This window comes from Ctenopharyngodon idella, chromosome 5, assembly GCF_019924925.1.
Source record: "Ctenopharyngodon idella isolate HZGC_01 chromosome 5, HZGC01, whole genome shotgun sequence".
Classification (NCBI taxonomy): Eukaryota; Metazoa; Chordata; class Actinopteri; order Cypriniformes; family Xenocyprididae; genus Ctenopharyngodon; species Ctenopharyngodon idella.
In genome coordinates, this window is record NC_067224.1 from 34,895,198 (window position 1) to 34,916,764 (window position 21,567).

Genomic DNA, 21,567 nt, shown 5'->3' on the forward strand with positions numbered 1-21,567 from the left:
ATTAAGTCACAATCAAACAAAACAATTACAAGAAAATCACAATCAAAGGAATAAAACAAATATTTAAGATTCTAAAAATATTTGAGATTAAGAATTCTATAGGTCACTAATCAAATACACTGATCATGTGAACTCCTTTGTTCAGATGGTCAAATGATCTCACTTCCATTGAAGCACAAGATCAAATCATGATCATCAGGTCCACCAACTGATGTCATTCAAGCAAAAAAGGGAACAAGCCCAATACTAAGGCTTACTGAAATTCATAATAAATATATAAGCAATGATAATTCTTTCAGTCTACACAAACACACACAAGCTAATGGTAAGTTTAAATCACTTGTACAATATACAACTACTAGCTACTGCTCAAAATAAATGACAAAACCTTAAGTGTCTGTAACTGGTCTGCTTTGGGGACGAGCCGATGTAACCATTCATCATGGGGATATGATAACCTCCTTTTCCGTAAACACTCAAACGCCTCCACAATCTAAGAGATCTAACGGGCATGGAAGAAGGCACGTAGCAAAGACCAGTCTGGGACATGCCAGACCTCTTGCTGACCATTGGGTGGAGATGACAGTGGAGCTCGAAACTGAAGGTTAGTACGAGCGAAGATGTAGGTGGTGTTATGTGAGTTTGTGCAGAGACGCCTAAGAGCAGATAAACACGCTCGCTTTGCTACAGGAAATCTGGGTTGTACCTGCTGGGGGTGCAACTGTTAGCCTGAAGCAAAGCCACAGAAGAGGTGAGGTGTGAGTGAACAGTGCCAGTGTTAAAACCACAAAAAAAGTTCAGCTAGTTTTATTCTCTTCTTTCTCTCGCTTTCCGTTTCTGTCTTTTTCCATGTCGTGTTCGAGCGGCCAGTACATATATTCACTGGCGACTACTACCTTTAACGCCTGAGTAGGGAGAGTGTGATCTTACAAACCTCATGTATGACACATAGTGAAACTAAGTTGTGAGGAGGAAGCAAAATACCTATATGGAAAGAACATGACAGAAATCATGGTGTACAGATTTTTTTTTAAGACTTTCATAACCTTTCAAAAGTTTGAGCACCTGTTTATTCTTTATTATACACTTTGGAGTCAGTAAGATTTTTTTTTCATGTTTTTGCTCCCCGAGGCTGCATTTATTTGATCAAAAATACTGTAAAACAGTAACATTTTGAATTTTTACTGTAATTTAAAATAACTGTTTTCTATTTTAATATATTTTAAAATGTATTTATTCCTTTGATGGCAAAGATTAATTTTCAGCATCATTACTCCAGTTTTCAGTGTCACATAATCCTTCAGAAATCATTCTAATATGCTGATTTTTCTTCTACTTATTATTATTATTATTTGTATTATTATTATTAGTAGTAGTAGTATCAATTATGAAAATAGTTGTGCTGATTAATGTTTGTATAAACTGTGATACAGTTTTTTTTTAAAAACTCCTCCCTTTTAGGAGTTAATAATTCTACTTATTTTGCTATGCCAGTCAACAACCACTGCTTTAAAGCTAATTACTAAGCAGTAATTGCACATTATTTAGATGTAAAACATTGTGCAGCTAAACATATACAGAAGTCTTAAGACAACACAATAATCCTGGCATGAACATAAATGCTCCTGAAAACTTAGGGGGACAAAAATCATTATTACACCTTCAGAAGGAAACAAACCTGAACCTTCAGCGTTCTTAATAAAGCTAACACAGAAAGTGTTATAGGAGGTGTTAAAATCTCAGGTAGCGAGGAAAGGGAGAAGAGAAGAAAAAAGGGTTGATGAAACTCAACTTCCCTCCCTGTAGCCCTGACAAAAGGCAAGAGGCAGAGCTCTCTTCTCACCCTTAGGAGAGACGCCATGTTGAAACCCACTAGAGCTATAAAAGAAACATTTTAGCTTGTGTGTAAGAGCCGTATCGCTCCGAGCGCTGCTTAATTTCTGCCTTTGTTTGGGTGGCAGGGAGGCTCTCAGGGTTCTGTAAGGCCTGCGGGTCTTTTGTCTCACAGTAGAGGAGGTCTGTTCAATGCCTGAAGCATTTTTGTTCAGAGAAAGCTTTTGTTCCACCCCTCATGCTGAGATTTGGCAATGGGTCTGAGGCTGAAACACAACCCAGACAGCAGCACAGGTATTTCCTCTGAGATTGTGTCAAGAACTAGAGTGCCTGACAGCCTGAGATCATAAGAAAAGAACAGGGATGTCGTAAAGGAACATAGAACATAAACAATATAAGTGCACCTTTGCATTTTACTGCATACATGTTTTTTTTTTTTTTTTTTTACGCTTTTCTAAATAACAATTCAGTGGTGCTTGCCCATACAAAACTCACTGCAATGATGCTAGGGTTCCAAATGGTTGTCAGGATGTTGCTATGAGGTTTGCTAAGGTGTTCTCAGTGCTTGTTAGCTCATTGCTATGTGGTTGCTAAGGTATCCGATGGGGTTGTTAAGTGGTTACATACTAGCGCAAGTAAAAAAGAGCCCACCTTCAAATTCACCCTCAGATACCATATTCTCAACCTTTTTGACTTGAAGACTCCATATTATCCAACACAATATTTGAAGACCATCCGTATTGACCAAAACATTTCTGCTGTAATTATGATGATGGTGCTTCTTTTCAAACTTTTTTATTAACAGAAACTGGGAGTGTTGACAGTGTAGACTCAGGATGCTGATTCTGTTATTCAATATTATGTTCTTCAATTAAAAAAAAAAAAAAAAAAAAATTATATAAAATATAAAATAATAAAAAATAAATTAAATGAAAATTAAATAAAACATTAAATAAAATTAAATAAAATGTAAAAAAAAAATAAAAATAAAAGTAAAGTAAAGTACAGTAAAATTAAATTAAATTAAATTAAATAACATAAAATAAAAAAATAATAGAAACAGTAACCTAGATTAGGGGTCACACTGTATACCAAATATATTATTATAATAATAATAATAATAATAATAATAATAATAATTATTATTATTATTATTATTATTATTATTATTATTAGTAGTAGTAGTAGTAGTAGTAGTATTAATAAAAAAACATTATTATTTAAATAAATAAATAAATTAACAGTTGACTATATTACCAAATAAATACATTATTATAAATAAATAAATAAATAAAATAAATAAATAAATAACAGCTAGATTAAGGGACACATTGTACCCCAAATGAATAAATACATTAAATGATAATACTGTAAGTCATATTGTGTTTCCTACTTGGAAGTTTGCAGAGGCTCCTGGGTAGAGATCTACTGCTCTAAGACATGGGTTGGTTTCCTGTAATTTTTGGCACACATTTTGCAGCCAAGCAAACGTAAATAATTAGAACAATATCTATCCATATGCAAATAGATGTAAGTTTGAATTACTGCAGTACCTTAGCAACCACATATGAGCACTGACAACACATCGGCATGAATTTAAACATACATATAGAAGCATTTCAGGTAATTGAGCACAGAACAAAATATCCATAGGGTTCAGTAATAAAAAAGCAGTCTTTGTCTGCCCATATCCTGACTAATGGATGAGGTTGAGTCAATGTTAAAATGATAAGGGAGTTCAATGTTAAATGGTGGTTCTGCTCTGATAATGAGCCAGCTTTAATGTACTGCGATTCCCTGTGGGCTGGTCAGAGAGCTGACGTGTTCTGGGCGCCGGGCGTTTAAGACACCTGAGAGAACCATGTTATACGCCCACAGCTGCGTTATTAACTGTAGCGCTATAAATCCACATGATTTATAGAGCTCCCTTTCCTGTGTAATCACACCACGGTGCATGGGAGCTCCGCAGAGCGACTGAACACAGGGGGATGAGGAGGAAGAGGAGGAAAGGAGAGAAAAGGAGGATGGGTGTTGAGAAGAGATGTGAAAATGAAAAGGACTGCTGAGAGGCAGTTATACTTCACTTCCAATTCAACTCTCCACCCATTTCATATCAAGAGACCAGTCTGAATCTGTACAACTACATCCTTTCGTATTTACAAAGCATCACACAAACCTGTGTGGAGAGAACACTCTAGAGGAGAGTGGGGTAAGTTGAGCCACTTCAGTTTTCCTCGAGGAAAAGATAAAACTAACACAATAACACAGTGCCATAGAAATATGATTTCTCAAAAATAAAATGACCCACTGACAACTTACCTCACATTAAATTTAAGCTGTATTATGTTAATTGCTATTGAATCATTAAAGAAAATATGAGTATTTTACTTTTTAAATAAAAAATAAATAAAATAAAATTAACATTCTAATCTCATTCTAAAGACTTATTTAGCTTAGATACACTTTTCAAATTTTCATAAAATCATTCAATTTTATGTGAAAAACTGCCATATTTTAATAAATAATTATTAAATATATTATTATTATGATTATAAAATAATTAAGATAAATAAATTATCATCATTATTGAATATATTATTTTTTATTATTATTATAAAAATAACTTTAAATAACAGTTAGCTAGATTAAGTGACATTGTACCCCAATAAAATATATATATAATATATAATTATTATTATACATTATTATTTAAATAAACAAATAAACACATCATACTAGAAATGAATAGATACATTATTATTATTATTAATAATGTTATTATTAATAATATTTTCATAATAAATAACAGTTAGCTAGATTAAGAGACACATTGTACCCCAATAAATAAATAAATATTATTATTATTATTTAAATAAATACATGAATACTGTTATTATTATTAAAACACATTATTATTTAAACAAACACATCATACTAGAAATAAATAAATAGATACATTATTCTTCTTATTATTATTATTCTTACTATAAAAATATTTTAAAATAAATAACAGCTAGATTAAGAGACACATTGTATCCCAATAAATAAATACATAATAATTATTAAATATATTATTATTTAAGTAAATACATGATTATTATTATTATTATTATTATTTTTAAAATACATTATTATTTAAATAAATAAATATGAGAGAACACCACACATTATCTAGATGGGAAGACTTCTGCGGATGTCCTGATAACAGCGGTAATCTCTAGACTCTCCGTTATCTACCAAAAGCATCTCTATCTGCAAAAAAAGGAAGTCCAGCATCGGAGCAAAGTGGACAAGTCAAGGATCCCCCAGTCTTGCTGCAGCGCACAGGCCTTAATGAGCTTTTAATGTAGCTTCCCATTTCAGTCAGGAGACTGAGCTAGCAGCCAAACAATAAAGTGAATAAATGTCTCCACTGAGAATAATCTACAAAGGTGCTTGGCATCCCTCATCTCTCTCTCAGAATGAATAAAAACCACACCGCTCATTTTCTCTCCCAACAGATAGATGTTTGTAATTGGAGGTTTAATTTATGATCGGGTCGTCTTTGGATAATGATATCGAGCCATTGTAATTTGCTGATGCAAATGGTATTTTATAACAGTCTATAAAAATGCCGGTGCTATGCAAGCGAACAACCAAACATCCTGAGTGTTCATTACGCTCCTCATTAAGGCATTCAAGTCTCTGTTAAATGCTTTTTGAGGCAAAGGCAACATGTAATTAAGGCCTGATTGAGCAATAGCACATATAACATAGCACAGCAATTTACATTTGTCACTATTTGTGCAGAGCTACAAAGACACGAGCTGGCGCTATGCCGGAATGTGAGAGGGTAGGATGTCCTGATGAACAATTTGCAGGCAATAAAATAAATAAATAAATAAATAAATGCACTGCTTTGGTTTAATGAATATTGTTAAAGTGGCCAATTATATCACATATACATAAATGACAGGCCATTTTAAATTAGAAAATGACAGACAAAAGATACTATTACTACAGTATGAATAGTACGACAAAGGGAGCAAGAGAGTAATACACCTTTTGAAGCCTTCTCTACTTGAACATGAAACTAATATTTTTTACCATTTTTTAAATTTTGAATAAAAGAAAGTAACACGCGAAGGCCAAGTATGGTAACCCATACTCAGAATTTGTCCTCTGCATTTAATCTATCTAGTTAGTGCACATACATTAGGAGTAGTGAGTAGTGAATACACATACTGAAAGTACACCTGGAGCAGTGGGCAGCCGTTTTTGCTGTGGCACCTGGGGAGCGATTGGGGGTTAGGTGCCTTGCTTAGGCACCTAACCCCCACATCAGTCATTTCCTAACCGGTATTGAGATTCGAACCCACAACCTTCGGATTACCAGTCTGACTCTCTAACGGTTAGGCCACAACTGCCCCTACATTTTTACTGCAATGATTTTTTTTTTTTTTTAAATACTTTAATTCAGAAAAAACGCATTAAAGTGATCAATAGTGTCAGTATATACGTTTATAATATTACAAAAGATTTCAATCCTCAAATAAATGCTGATCTTTTGAACTTTCTATTTATCAATGCATCCATAAAAAATGTGTCAAAAATATTAAGCAGCACAACAGTTTTCAATATTGATAATATATTTTAATATAACAATTAAACAGTAATTGCAAGAGCATTTCACAATATTAATAATATATTGTATTATTAATAATGTGAAATATTCTTACACTTGAACTTCAAGGTCTTCAAGGTGTTTAATATTAAAAAAAAAAAAATTGTATTTAATAAATAAAATATATTATCAATGTTGAAAACAGCTGTGCTGCTTAATATTTTTGAGGAAACCGTGATACATTTTTTCAAGATACTTTGATGAATAGAAAGTTCAAAAGAACAGAATTTATTTTTTCCCCATCTTTTTCCTGTATTTTTGATCAAATTGTGACGATAAAAGTTATTTCAAAACATCTACAAATCTTAAACTCCAAACTTTTAAACGGCAGTGCACATATAAAACCAACCTGGTCTCATGGAAAGACGTACCTGTGAGAACGTTTTCGCGAGTCTCAAAAATACGTACCAGTACGTACATATCACTGCAGTTTCTAACAGAAATGAACACTAGAGGCAGTAAAACAGCAATCGCTTTTAATCGTTTTCATACACAGTTACGATTACAGGGCCAGATTATGGATTAATAAAGACATGTTTTACGTCTCCTTGCACAATATTATGTTATGACTTCAAAACACTTTTTTACCAAAGTGCACGATTTGTGAACGAATATATTTTGGACTTTGCATTGGTTAACCAGCTCCATATGTTTCACTTTTCTGACATAAGCTTGATCGGTAGCTCAACGGTACGGTAGCTGCTATGGAGTTGGACTTGGGTACGAATCCGGGGGAAAACGAGTCAAGGTAAGAGAACTCAAAGATGAGAGATCAAAACAAGCTAAAACGGCATGATTACGGACGCTTATTATGTCACATTTGCTTTTGTTAACACTATCGGTAGGTTTAGGTGGTTGGTGGTACGTTATTTTAAAAAATAATGGAGCATTACACTTTTAGCGCCACTCACCAGACAAAATTTCAAAGCAGAACTGCGGTGATTTGTATCAACGTCATAAAATGTACCATGTTCACATTTATCTGTTCCGGCAAAAAAATTAACATGCTTTTAGCGCCACTCAGTGGACATTTCACACTGAAACTGCAGTGATATGTAAGTATTGGCACGTATTTTACGACTCGCGAAAATGTTCCCACAGGTACGTCTTTCTAATGAGACCAGGCTCTATAAAACATTTACTTTAAAACAATTTCAAGACAATTCTAACTTTCAACTAACCTGATTATCTGCAAAGCAAAATATATGTAAAAATATGTAAATAAAGCATTACTGAGAAATCTAGCTAGTTTTTTTATATGAGGGTCCCTTGGTTGGTTAAGGATCTAGGTGGGAGTGGCTTGGCCATGTTGGTGATAAAAGGGTTAAAAACAAATTCTTCAAAGCCTTTATATGGCTTATATCCCTCCTCTAATGTAAGAACATAAGGCTTTTTCTTTCGTTTTATCCTCTGCCAGAAAATCTGAACAAGTAGAGCATTGTGAAAGCAATACCAAGTTCATAAGTCTGATCCCCAAGGAAAACACAGACGGATAAATGTAAACCTTGGATGGACTTTAAGTCACTTTGACTTAAAGCTGCTGCCAAATGTAATGTAAATGTAGGAGTTTGTTGAAATCACTACAATACAGGCACTATAATATAATAACAATGCTGATGCTTCCTTGGCAAGCTCCATAAAAAATTAAGGAATGAAAGGCAACAGACAACATTAATACTAATACAATGAAAGAAAGGTGAAGAGGGTCACATTCTTGCCGAGACTTGAACACAGGCTGGATTTGAACAAAACTAAAGACATGTTTTTCAACATTACTTCTAAATAATATATTAATTCATAATGTCATAATGGAAAGCCTAAGTTGTTTTGAAACAAGCTGAAGAAACAAGCTTTAGAATATGTATTAACTTACATCCGTGAGCTGCATAATAAGTCAGGCCTTGGGACAGTCATTGCAGGCATATTTTCATTTGTAGAGCTTAATTCAGAAAGCATGCCGGACCACACAGCCATGAATAATTAAAGACTAAACAGCATTAAGTGCAAAAAGCTTAAACAGGAGAAGCAATTAGCAGTTAATTCCCAACATCTGAACTACGCTCACATTTCCTTTCCATTCTCCCACTTTTAAGCCGACCGCAATGTTTGCGAGACAGAAAAGAGGGTCCATCTCCAGTGGAAAAGAAAAGCAATCCAAGGTGAAAATGAAGTTACCATTCATCACTATTCAAAGAGAAAAGCCTTCACCACTGCTTTAACAGTACGTCATGTGGTCTGTGAAAAATATTTTCGGTTTCCATTGAGTCGCTACATCTCAGAACCGCCTTTATATTTAGCTACTGGACTATGCAAGTGTGTGTTTCATCTCGGCTCCCATGAAGGGACCAAAAGCCTCTTTCTTTGTGTGTGTGTGTGTGTGTGTGTGTGTGTGTGTGTGTGTGTGTGTGTGTGTGTGTGTGTGAGGCCTCCAAGCTTCTACCTTTATCTCCCCGTGTGACTGATGTGTTGAAACCCTGCTGAGGTTAACAGCACTTTTTATCTGTTGCTAGCAGCAACAGCCCAGTTTCCCCGGTGAGAGGGGAGAAACAGGACCGGGCTATGCAGCGGGCCGCACACAGCGATAAACAAATATGGCTTTCACCCAGAAACACACCCCTCAGACAAACACACACACACACAGGATATTGTGAGAGCATCAATCTATAACCCCAGTGCATCTTGTTCAAATGCACCAGAGGGCTGACATGGAGAAAATATCTGTAAACCAGTTGTTCACAACCCAAAAAAAGTTATTTTTACTTTGACTTTGGAAAATTAACACTTTGCCTGATGTAAAAGTCTGCATCTCAAAGCAAAGCCTATTTAATAAAGACTGGTTTTACTATAATGTTAATAAAAGCTTTATTTATATTATTTAACACTTTTTTTTTTTTTTTTTTTTTTTTTTTTACAGTTTAATAAAAACTATTATATTATGCTATATTAAATTAAAATTTTTTAATTTGTATATTAAAAGTCTAATATATTATTAGAATTAATAACATTACTAGACTTTTATTTTTGTAGTATTATATTATATTATTCTTCTATTTTTATACTATTAAAAGTCTAATATATTAGACTAAATACAATTTTTTATTTTATTATATTGTTATATTAAATTACATTATTCTTTGGTAATATGTTAACAGTACAAAAACTGCTTGACAGCAACACAACCTTGTTTGATCAATTAAACATGCAAAAAAGTGTAAATTAATGCATCTAAATGTGCAACAATGTTCCTTAACCATGGTAAAAATGGCCTTTCTCGCTTTACTTTTTCCTGTTGGGTCTGTACATAACAAATTCAAGACTATCATTCTGTATTCATCAGATTCAAAACACCTTACCCTCTCTCTAATCAGCACCAACACATCAAGCAACTCCAAAAAGAATATTTAATGCTGATAGAATCAGTCTAGCCCACATCAGAAACCAGATAGCACTTTCTCACTAATAAATGGCTTGTAACAGAGGTTACTTTGCCCAAGGTTGTGCTGCTCCCCACGTTCTCCACGTAGGTGGTGTTACAGCCCGCAGGTGCTGTGATCTGAAAACCGGTGGGCGTATGTTGCAGAATGGAGGCGTTTGATCCATGACAAGAAGATGGAGGCCATCTTTATTTGTCATTTTGGTTCATATCGGTGTCAGGAGTCTTTTGTAGCACCCTTGATTCATGATAATCATGCAGGTGCTCCCTAAGCACACGTTGTATGTCTCAGTTAAGTACTGGCAATATTTGCAGTCGTTCTGTGCAAGACACAAGAATGACACTGGCTCTAATCTTGTGTGAACAGCAGCACGTGTCAATTTTCAGATGGAACGAGGGGTCAGATTGTCTACAGAGCACCTGTTCAAAACAAGCTGCTAGAGGTAGTAAAATAAAGAGATAAGACACTTGATGCTGTGCATTAGTGTTTTTACCAAAGGCAAGAGATGTTATCAGGCCCCTCTGGCAACATGACAAACAAAATATGACCAATGTTCAATAAATTATTATTATTATTATTATTATTATTATTATTAATACTACTACTGCTACTGACAATAATAATAATTAATGAAAATAATAAATTGAACATTGTTGTGTTTTATTATATTCCTTTAAATATATTAGTATAGTATAAAATTTAATTGCATAAACAATAACATATATGTATATAAAAAATACAATATATCGGAATAAACAACAGTTCATTTGCTGCATTCAAGTCCTCCAAATGTTTGTATTTACAACCACAGAATTTTTATTACATTGTGATTTGCGTTTAAGTGATCTTGGTTGAAAACAACATGTAAAAAAAAAATCATATTTCTTTTTACTTACTGACAAATATGGCTTTTTAGCATTACTGCAACAAAATGAAGAGCAAAATGTGAGTTACATGTGTAACACTTTACAATAAGGTTTCATTAGTTTACACTAGTTAAAGCTGCAGTCCGTAAGTTTTGCCTCTTTGTCGCCATCTCTGTTTGAAACCTGCAATTGCAGTTATTTGCGGAATTATCATCTTTACGTGGGTTGTGCATCGGCACAGCTCCTCAGCGCGGATGAATCTAATGTTTGCTGTCATTCACCACATCGGTGCGGATACTATACTTCAGAATCACAGATTCTTTGTCTTGGAAGTATGACCAAAATAAGAATTTTCACCGGAAAATGTCATCTGAACAAGTAAGTAACATGTTTGGCACATTTGTTCTGACCAACTGAGAAAAAAAAGCAATAAATCACGCTACCAATCCTGATTAAATCTAACGATTGCTTAGCTCAGATCACGTCAATACATGCAAATTATTATTATTGTTACACTTTGTTCTCAAATTGTTAATGTTAACAACATCAGCATTGCGTGACTATGTATTTAGTGTGTATTAGCGTTACCTGTAGATTTCAATTTCTGTAGCCACTCTGGAGTTCGAAGTGTTTTGCTTTTGACTACGGGTAAGTTGTCACTGATGATTGTCATTTGGACCTTTCTGGATTATAATCCGCCATCAAAATGATAAGTTTAATTATTGCAGCCACTATGAGAAAAGTCTATAAATGATCCACCGCTTGCAGCATCCTCCACATGCCATATAACCTTATAGCTGGGACTTCTTCTCTATGTAAACAGACGTGACGTAACGAAGATGAATGGCTGCATGCTCGAATTTCCCGTTGAAACCCACCAGTACCATCCAGATTAGGAAACATTATTACAAGCTTACCGTTGTGAATTGGGCTAAGGTAAGGAGACAGTTTTGAACACTGGCTGGTTATGTACTTGCTCAAAAATTGATTTTGAATCATTTTTAACCAAAAAAAAAAAGTTACAGACTGTAGCTTTAAGAATGAACAGTACTTCTACAGCATTTATTAATCTTAGTTTATGTTAATTTCAGCATTTACTAATACATTATTAAAATAAAAAAAAAGTTGTACAGTATTTGTAAACATTAGTTAATGCACTGTGAGCTAACAGACTATGAATGACTATTTTTATTAACAAAGATTAATAAATACTGTAACCAATGTATTGCTCGTTGTTAGTTCATGTTAGTTAATGCATTAACTAATGTTATCAAATGAGACCTTACTGTAAAGTATTACTGTTATGTGTCTAAACAATGCTTTATGTATTTTGCTGCCACAGAGAATGATGGGAAATGTAGTTTGGTTGCACATATCTATCAGCTCATAAATCATGAGTAGAACAAAAACTAATAGCTTAATTCTTCATCAGTAAACAAAATGCATACAAACTAACTGGTACAGTCCATGATCAGAATTACAACTTACATCAATCAAAAACAAATTGTTTCCGCCATAAGTCTATAACCAACATAACGAAAATCCGAAGATTCCAAATGGTAATTACAAATCATGTGTATCCAACTCATAAATCCAAACATTCCAACACAGGACTTGAATGCAGCAATTGCTAAACAATGTAGAAACTTGGAACATGTGTTCACAGGTATACATCTATCAATGGATTTAATATGGCTCATACAATCCAAATTCAGAGTCGAAACTATCCGTTTATAATAGGCGTCAATAAGCCGCTACCACTGGGGGCCGAACTCACAACTTTCCAGGTGGTGGCCCACTTATCCAGCTGGAAGACTGCATCTCCCTCCATCATTCTCTTGACATATCTCTCCTCTCTCTCAATACATTAGCCTTTAGCACTTTCACTCCTAGCAGATGATTACGAACACAACGTGAAGTGTCGGAGTGGCCCTAGGGGCCCCTGACCGTAACACTGTGCCTTGAATTCTGGAAGATAAGAGACTCATGCACATAAACAAGAACACACACACACACACAAACTTGTGCCTGGAGCACTTGGTTCTTTGTTAATCTCATGAGTACACACACACACAGAGCGAAGGGCCAAAGGGCCCGACTACACATAACCAGATTTGATGGAACTACAGTGTCAAAGTGAAACACCCTGCCATATTCTGCCTTTTTCTTTCCTTTCTACACTTCCCTCTCTGTTTTTTTCTCTTTTATCTCACTCACAACATCATGTAAAGAGGAGGACAAGGTCCGTAGCTCTTCGGTTACATTTTCTCTGCCTAAACTGATATGACAGTCGAGGCTTACAGCCGCTACAGGCCTTTTACAGAGAGGCTTTCTTTTTTCTTTTCATTGCCATGCCACAATGTCGCCATAAGGCAACATGAGTTTAACATGCTCTACTTTCCAATCAGGAAAAAAAAAAGAAAAGAAACATGACTAAGATCAAGTCTCTTGCTGTCTAGAGGAGATAAATAATGTAAAAAATTATTAAACTAACATTTTACTCTGGTGAAGGTCCTCATAGAGCTATCATCATGCTAAATGATTGCAGTCAATATTGCATCAGAAAGCTGTTTTTATAAGTTCTGAACTCACAAACTTACAGTAGTACATCAAAAAACTACTATCAATTAAAATCAATACAGGCAATATAAGCAGCTGTCTAGGGATTCAAAATGTTATTTTATATATTTACACTTTTAAAAGTTTGGGGTCAGTATGTTTTTATATATTTTATTAAATAAATTAATACTCTTCAGCAAGGATGCATTAAATTAATCAAAAGTGTGTAAAATGTTTTCCATTGTTACAAAAAAAAAAGTTCTTTTGTACTTTCTATTCATTAAAGAACCCTGTAATAAAAATGTATCATGGTTTCCATCTTTGTCATCACAGGAATAAAATACGTTTTTAATATTATTACATTTTTATTAGTGTTTTTTACTTTATTTTTGATTAAATAAATGCAGCCTTGGTGATAATCATATATGCATATCCATATAAATCTAATCTTTTCACCCTTCTAATAGCTAGAAAATTATTTCCCTTTGCAAATGGCCAAACAATAAAAGAGGTTGAGTACTGACTGCATGACAGAATGAGTCCTGAAACCTTTAAACTCTCATACTCTAAGCATACTGACAAAACATATGAAATAAATAACCTAGCGGCTCATAGCGGCAGTCGTTACCTGACATTCTTAGGTGACAGGTAATGTCAGCGTGTATGTGTCTGTGTGTGTGTGTGCGCATACAAACAAACATTTGAACATCTGATGAAAAGTGAGCTTTCTGTCATGCATAAATAGCGATCCTGTGACATGTTGCTTGACATGCCTGTGGAAATTTAGCATATAAAACGCACTGCTGCTTTTGAATATTTCACAAGGGTATACAACACTTTTTTTTTTTTTCTCTCAGCTCCAGTGTCAAGTGTATACTGCACTTTCGAATAAAGTACAGGGAATATATTTATAGAGAATATGATAATCTTTAGAATGAGAACAGTAAATCAATGAATCCCTGCAATTTCCAAAGCTTATTTTCATCCATAAGAACAGCATATACAAAGATTGAAAAACTGTTTATTTCAGGATGGTGTTATTTCTCTGTGTAATGTATTTATCTGTGAATAAAAGGTGGGAAAGTATGTTTAAAAAGCAGACTATGAGCTTATGTTGGTAAAATGTGATTCACGTAGCATCTAATAAAACGTGTGTGCATGCATATCTCTTCACATATTGATAACTTGAACATTCCCATACACAACACAATCATTATGAAACATGAAAATCTTATGAATGCATCATCATACTGTTCAACTGAAGCAACAAAAGGAAGATCTTGGAGATAGTTAATCTACTTAAACCTAATTCTATTAAAAAATGTGTACCATCCAAGACCAGAAAAACACACTCAACCAGGGGTTTTAAAACTTTTTGATCCCAATGACCCCTAAATATGAAAATATCTAAAAACAGCTCTATATTTTCAAGTATAAAAACTAGAGATGCACCAATACTAAATTTCTCTGCCGATACGATAGCCGATTTTTTTCCCAATGATATCTGCCGATGCTGATAGTTTGATTTTCTTAAGGAAAAAAAAAATCTGCAAACTATACAGGGAATTTGTTACATTGTAACATTAAAGGTTAAAATTAACAACAGAGCTATTATATTCAACTGGTATTTATTTTCAGATATAATAATTACTCTCAAATAAAAACTGCAATGTTTGTATGCAACTCAGTTGATATAAGGTAGTTTTCATAAACACTTGTCTTCATGACAAATTTATTCAAGCATACATATATAATTAACAGTAAATAATCTCCTCCCTAGTGTTTTTTTATTGCTAACTAACAAACTGTGAACATTGGATAACTTTTCTAAGGTGCAACATTGAAACATTAAGTGACACATTGTTAACAAGCTGTCTTATTGACACCTCTCCACCGTTGAAACACTGATTAAACAATTACATGAGACATGATACATTCCGGTAAGTTGTACTGTATCTTTCAACATACTTTTCAATGTTCATGCATGTTTTTTTGTGCTATAACTTATTACGTGCTGTAACGTATTAAAGTGGAAGAGATGAGTCACGCTCCGCGCTGCCGCTTGATCTGAGGAGCTATAGCGATCTGTCACGTCACATTTATGAGCGTCAAAACATTGTTTGAATTTTGTGATAAAATGGACAGAATTTGAAAGCGGAGACTTTGTTTCTTATCCCAAGTACCAAAGCACAAAGCCATTTGTGATTACTGGATGGGAGACGTACTACAAATAATGTTTGGTGTAGGGAAAAACTGCGGACCTGGCAACCCTGGCTTGAACCACGGGTGATTCATATGGTGTTATTTGTTAACTGTTAATGTGTTACTGCCACATTAACTTGCCCTAAATTCAACGAGAGATTTTCTTCACACACAGTACAAGTTGCAGTCTGAACACATTTTTTTTTTCTGCTCCCTTTTGACTGACAGGATATAACCTTCCCTGATCATTGGCTGTTTTTATACCATCAGCTGCCGGCCGATAGTGAATATAATTGCTTTTATTGGCCGATACATCGATGCATCTCTATTAAAAACCCATTTACAATGAATATAATATATATGTCTAAATATTAAAATATATGCCATAATATAATGAAATAATAATGATTAATCTCATTATTTGTGTTAAATTTACTATTACCAAAATTGAATTAAAAAAAAAAATCATTGTGATTTACGAATTTTCCGTGGACCCCTTAGAACCACTTTACAGCCCTCAGTTTGAAAACCCCTGTTTTACACAATTATGAAATTCAATGCATTGCAAGTACACCATCCAGTTGTACATGCTTTTATGTGTTCTTGCGTTACTGGTGGTAGCCAACCTAAGTACTCACGGGAGCAAATTATCTACAAATGCCAAGTAGCTAACTGTAAACATGTTGACAGTTTAACAAACATGCTGAGCAAGATTCTTATCAACCTGTTGCTTTGCCTTGAAATGAGTTAACCTGAATGAAATCCAACTCTATATGGCAATATATTAACATTAAAATCGAGCTTGTGTAACCAGAAGGATACGAGTTCATGTACTCATGTCTCAATAAAAACCAAATAAAACCAAATAAAAATCTATCAAGGGCTTTCAGACAAGCTCTAACCAATGGCCACAGTAAACTGTAGAAGAAGACATCGTCAGTGACACTTTAAACTACCCAAGCACTGAAAATAAAATAGCCATAAATATAAAGAAAGGCTCATTTACCCAAGGTGCAACGGGACACCTTTCACCATTTAATCAGTCAGTCACCCAAGAGTGATGTCCCTAATATCATGATTCCACCATTTCTCTGTTTAACATAATTAAAATGTCCGCTGCCGGGGCCATAAACGGGAGGAGAGGATACTGTAATTCTGCCGTAAAGCCGCAGAGCGTGAAAATGTCACTTACCGAGTACCCTCGTCCTGACAGAGAGTGAGTGGAGCTCTGGGGGAGAGAAAAGAGAGAGAGAGAGAGAGAGAGAGAGAGAGAGAGAGAGAGAGAGACAAAGAGAGAGAGAACAACGTTGACCTTTGAGGGATACTATGAGATGACAGAGACATGATGAAGTTCTAGCACTTTAATATCAATATTCACATTAACCTTTTTCCCACCCTTCGTTTCTCTCGTTCTCCTAATGACACTCCTTATTCCTCTCTTTCTCTTTCTCTCTCTCTCTCTCTCTCTCTCTCTTCTCTCTCTCACTCTTCAAGATCTGCTAGAACACATGACTCATATGACTCGAGCACAATACAGCTCTGGACAAATTGGCCGTCTGGTCTCCCAAGGCCTTTTCTCTTCAGTAAGACCTTGGGATTATCTTAGCAGAATAAGCTTTTAGCAGAATGCATACAAAGTTTATCTAAAAAAACACCTGGTCTTCTCCTGCGATAGATGAGAAAGTTGACAAGATTTTTTTTTACATTTTCGAAAAAAAAACAAAAACAAAAGTAATCAGTTGCAGTATGCGGTTACTAAGGTTTTCTGAGTGTTTTTAGTGACTTGCTATTCAATCGCTATGGTATTCTGGTTGCTAGGATGTTGTTATGTAGTTGCTAAGGTGGTAAAGCTGGTTGCTAGGGTGTTCCGGGTGGTTGCTTACTAATCTGGTCTGTAGATGGCTTGGGTCCCACCTTAATACACTTCTTTACCTGGTAATAGCACACTTCTCTACAAAAAGTCACATGATTTCATCACTGAGGATCTTTAATGTAGCACAAACTGTTTAATATGATGCTTAACACCTGAACAATCTCCTATGAGCAATAATAGCCTTAGCCACTAATAAGATTTTACACAAACATTTTTCAATACTTTCAGTTGTTCAGTTGTGTACTCTGCATTCAACTAAGCATTCTGGCATTAACTCAGCAATAAAGAGCAGTCAGATGGTTCTTGCATACCAGGTTACATCATTTTCGAGAACTGTGTCATAGATTGTCATCATAAAGGAAATGACATTTCAGATCAGACCCAAGACACCCAGCATTTGCATCCATTTTCCATGCTGTTGCATCAGCCCTTGTCAGTTTATAGTAAATGAGGGGGAACGAAAGCATTTTATTTTGCTGTGACAGATTCCTTGTCAGATTCAGATTCATATAGGGGCCTTTAAAACAATTCAGGGCTGTCTGAGTGAGTCATCAACAACTAGAAGTTACACGGAGTGCTGAAGGACTCTGGCATGTCAAACAAGGGAAACAATTCCACAATCTAAATAATCTACACACATCTTGAACACAGCATGAATGTCCTGAAAACTATAGATAGTTAACATCAATAGTTTACATCAATAGTTTAAGAGACTGGAATCTGTGCCGATAGCACAAAGGTTACAGATTACATTGCAGGTAAAGGGTGACACTCTTAGTGTATGACAGTTGCTGACTTTCTAATGTTGCTCTACCATCACTGTGTATTCAAGCAAGACAGCTTGGCTAACCCCAGACAAGTGCCTTGTTATGCTCACCCACGGTTATCTTTACAAAGTTTCTTGGGAAGAAATATGAGCTCCTTATTTATCCAAAATAAACTAGTCACTGGGTTTGACAAAGTTTGTGGCATCTATTCCTGAAAAACATTAAAGAATCTTTTTACTTAACACTGCTCCCATAAAAAAAATGTGTAGAAATTCTGACCGCAACGTCTACAAACAAACATTTAACAATGTCTTTGGAATCTTTCTTAGAGACTGCTGTGCCATCATTTGAATGAGCTACCACTTTTTTTTTTTTTTTTTACAAACTGGCCTACTATTGTGGTATCATAGACTTCAGATTTGCCTGACCGATACTTTGCATTAAAAAAAAAAAAAAAACTTTTTGATTTTGGTCACTTTACATGTTGGTCAGACAGCTTTCCTGTCAAAATAGGGAGCTCTTGGCAAGAGTAAAGCCCTAAGAATACTGACCAAATGCTCTGCTAAGTTGTGGATATGTATTTGTACATATAGAGTGAATTAGCGCACGCCCCCTTTTTCAACGGCGCTGGTTCCCGAAGTATTTTTTCCCATTCATTTTTCCCATACAGATTTAAAAAAGTCTTTGTTAAAGAGTTACAGTTTAAGCCATGAACCAAGACAATCAGCTACGAGGTAAATCACAACATTACAAACTCTGATTTGAAGCAAAAACGTATTTGAAAATCAGACAGAAATAGAAAGGAACAAGACGGTTTTAGAGAGGGAAAGAACTACAATCCCATGATGCACTGCAAACAGCATAATCAAATTAAAAACAACGGAGAAACAAAGATACTCAATTAAAAATGTTGATTAAATATATAAAAAATAATGCAGGCTGACGTCTTCAGCAGAAGCAAATACCATTGGTTAACAACCCCGTAGCTCACAGTAGGTCTGTTTTTAAAGGTTTATAAGTTACCATTCAAAATCAATTTTCCTATGGAAAAAATGAATGGAGTTTTTACTTCCAAAAGCCGACTGTTGCACCCAGATGATTAAATGGCATCAGAAATCATGAAACTCACCCCAGTCAGGTTAACACAGAGAATATTAAGGTTCTAATCGTTTAAAACGATAGTATTCAGGTTTAATAAATATCTAAATAGAGTATGTAAAGGGCAGGGAATTTTACAAATGATATCCATATTAAAGTCAGCATGAAATGAAAATTCAGTCTATTTTCTAAATGCATGCCGTTGATCTTATTTTGAATATTACATCCATGCCTACATTTCATTTGTTTTTTTTCCGGTCTTGTAATTTTTAATCAAAATGACATAACTCAATTTTTGGTGAAACTACAGACTTCTCTCTGGTGACACATGCACGACTTTTCCAATCATTTAGTCAGCTTAAACGAGGTGTGTTCAGGCGCATTGTTGGCGTGTTGCTATTTTGAGGCAATTTAAATTTTTTTTTTTTTTGGTAATTTAAAGGGATCGTTAGTAATATGCACCTGTAGGCGGGTGCACAACGTACGCACACTCTGCTCGTTACACACACAGTGACGCACAGCATCACATAAACATGCCAAATATTAAAAATAAAAGGATTACAATGTAAAAGATTATTATTGTGTACATAAAGATAAAAATGCCTACATGTCATAATAGATAGTCATTGCATGTATCAGAATTACCTATTTGCAGTAGTGACGAATGAAATTGGCTAATTATTTGACCAATTGTGGCAATTCACACAAGTATTTGAACTGACTCGTCAGGTTGAGGGTGTCTATATTCCGCCATGTAAACAGCAATCCGCCATGGTGAAAGCGCACCTGGGATGTGGATGAAATTATATTTCAAAGTATTGCAATGTTTTACTCCATTAATATTACTATAATCTGTATTTACATTTTCAACTTGAATATTTTGATGGTGGAAAAAACACACTCACTCATGGCAAGTGTGTGCGAGGCAAAGTATTCTGTTACATTTGAGCCAAGAACACTGAAATATTTCTATTCAATAAAAATACAAAATCAAAATGAGCAATCAATAAACTTGTCTAATTTGTAAGGATGTCCATTTGAATCTTACAGACTGCAATTATTTAGACAAATGAGAAACAATACGCTCACAATATTGTCATAACGAAGCTCATTGATACATTATTGAATAACCAGGTCACTGCTGATTCCCAACCTTAGCTGAAAAAAAGAATAACCGTTTCATAACCACAGTAATACATTCCACAGACAACTAGCTCGAATGAGAGAAATGCAGCCGGTTCCAGACATCTCCAGTAAGACTAGAAGGCAACGTCCACATCCCAGCACTACAGACTAGGCCTGAATACCAATCTCCAAATCTGTCCTGCTCTCCCTTCTATCCATTTCCCCCCTCTTTTTGCCTCTTTCCTCTGTGCGATTGGCAATTTCTGCTTCTGTCTCAGGGGGTGACTTTTCCGCAAGACCAATTTTGTCCTTGCACAGGATTCAGTCACACACACACATACACACCTGCTACAGGGGTTTAACCCTCATCAGTTCCTCTGTTCTCTCTCACACTCAGCACAAACTCCCACTGTGGCAATTAGAGAAGTGGTCTTGAGAAAACCCGGAAAGGCGGCACTGCAGGATCCAAATACTTTTCCAGAACCTCTCTCTCTTTCTCTCACAGAAAAGCGAGGAGGCGTAACGTATGAAGAAGAGCGAGTGGGTGTGAGGCTCACTGGGAGGCCAAAAATTTGTAGAGTTAGCCTTACAATGCCCCGGTTCATTCACATTGCCACATTCAGAGTTGAAAGGGAGACTTATTTAAATGATAATGAGGAACAATACATTGGATTTAGTGCTGCAGAGAGAGAGAGAGAGAGAGAGAGAGAGAGAGAGAGAGAGAGAGAGAGAGAGAGAGAGGAGAAAAAATCCATTACACCATCCGCGGTTCATAAGCCATGGGGCTGGGCCACATCTAAACACGCTCCCTTAAAAGCCATTATACGCAGCACTCAATGGATTTGCCTAGCACTTAGGACTTCAAAAAAGGATTAAGATGCAGGCTGGGAGAAAATGAGAGAAAAGCAAACGTGAAAGAGGGAGAAACAGGGCGGTATAGGGTGAGCAGGACGGCAGCTGTTTTGGGGTTAACCAAACAACCTCTTTAAAAAGAAATGGGGGTGAACCCACTTTTTAATCCAAGCCCATTTTCACACTAACTTGAACCCCCTTCACCCATCCTCTTGCATCACTCTACACTTCTTGGGCCCCAACAGATTTGGTGACAAGTGGGAGGAGGCGGATTGTTTAGCTACGGACCAGACTA

At 35.3% G+C, this 21,567-nt stretch overlaps 1 protein-coding gene across 18 annotated transcripts in view; it reads right to left on the reverse strand.

Moving 5' to 3' along the window:
- The window catches only part of fbrsl1 (fibrosin-like 1), a 312,510-nt gene that overhangs the window by 175,684 nt on the left and 115,259 nt on the right, over nucleotides 1-21,567 (reverse strand). For 16 of the 18 annotated variants that reach the window (XM_051894129.1, XM_051894127.1, XM_051894130.1 and 13 more), the window contains exon 4: nucleotides 16,750-16,785. The exons of the other annotated variants lie outside the window; for them this stretch is intronic. In XM_051894129.1, the coding sequence (XP_051750089.1) occupies nucleotides 16,750-16,785 (36 nt within the window). The remainder of the gene's footprint in view (nucleotides 1-16,749; nucleotides 16,786-21,567) is intronic. 18 annotated transcript variants of the gene reach the window in all.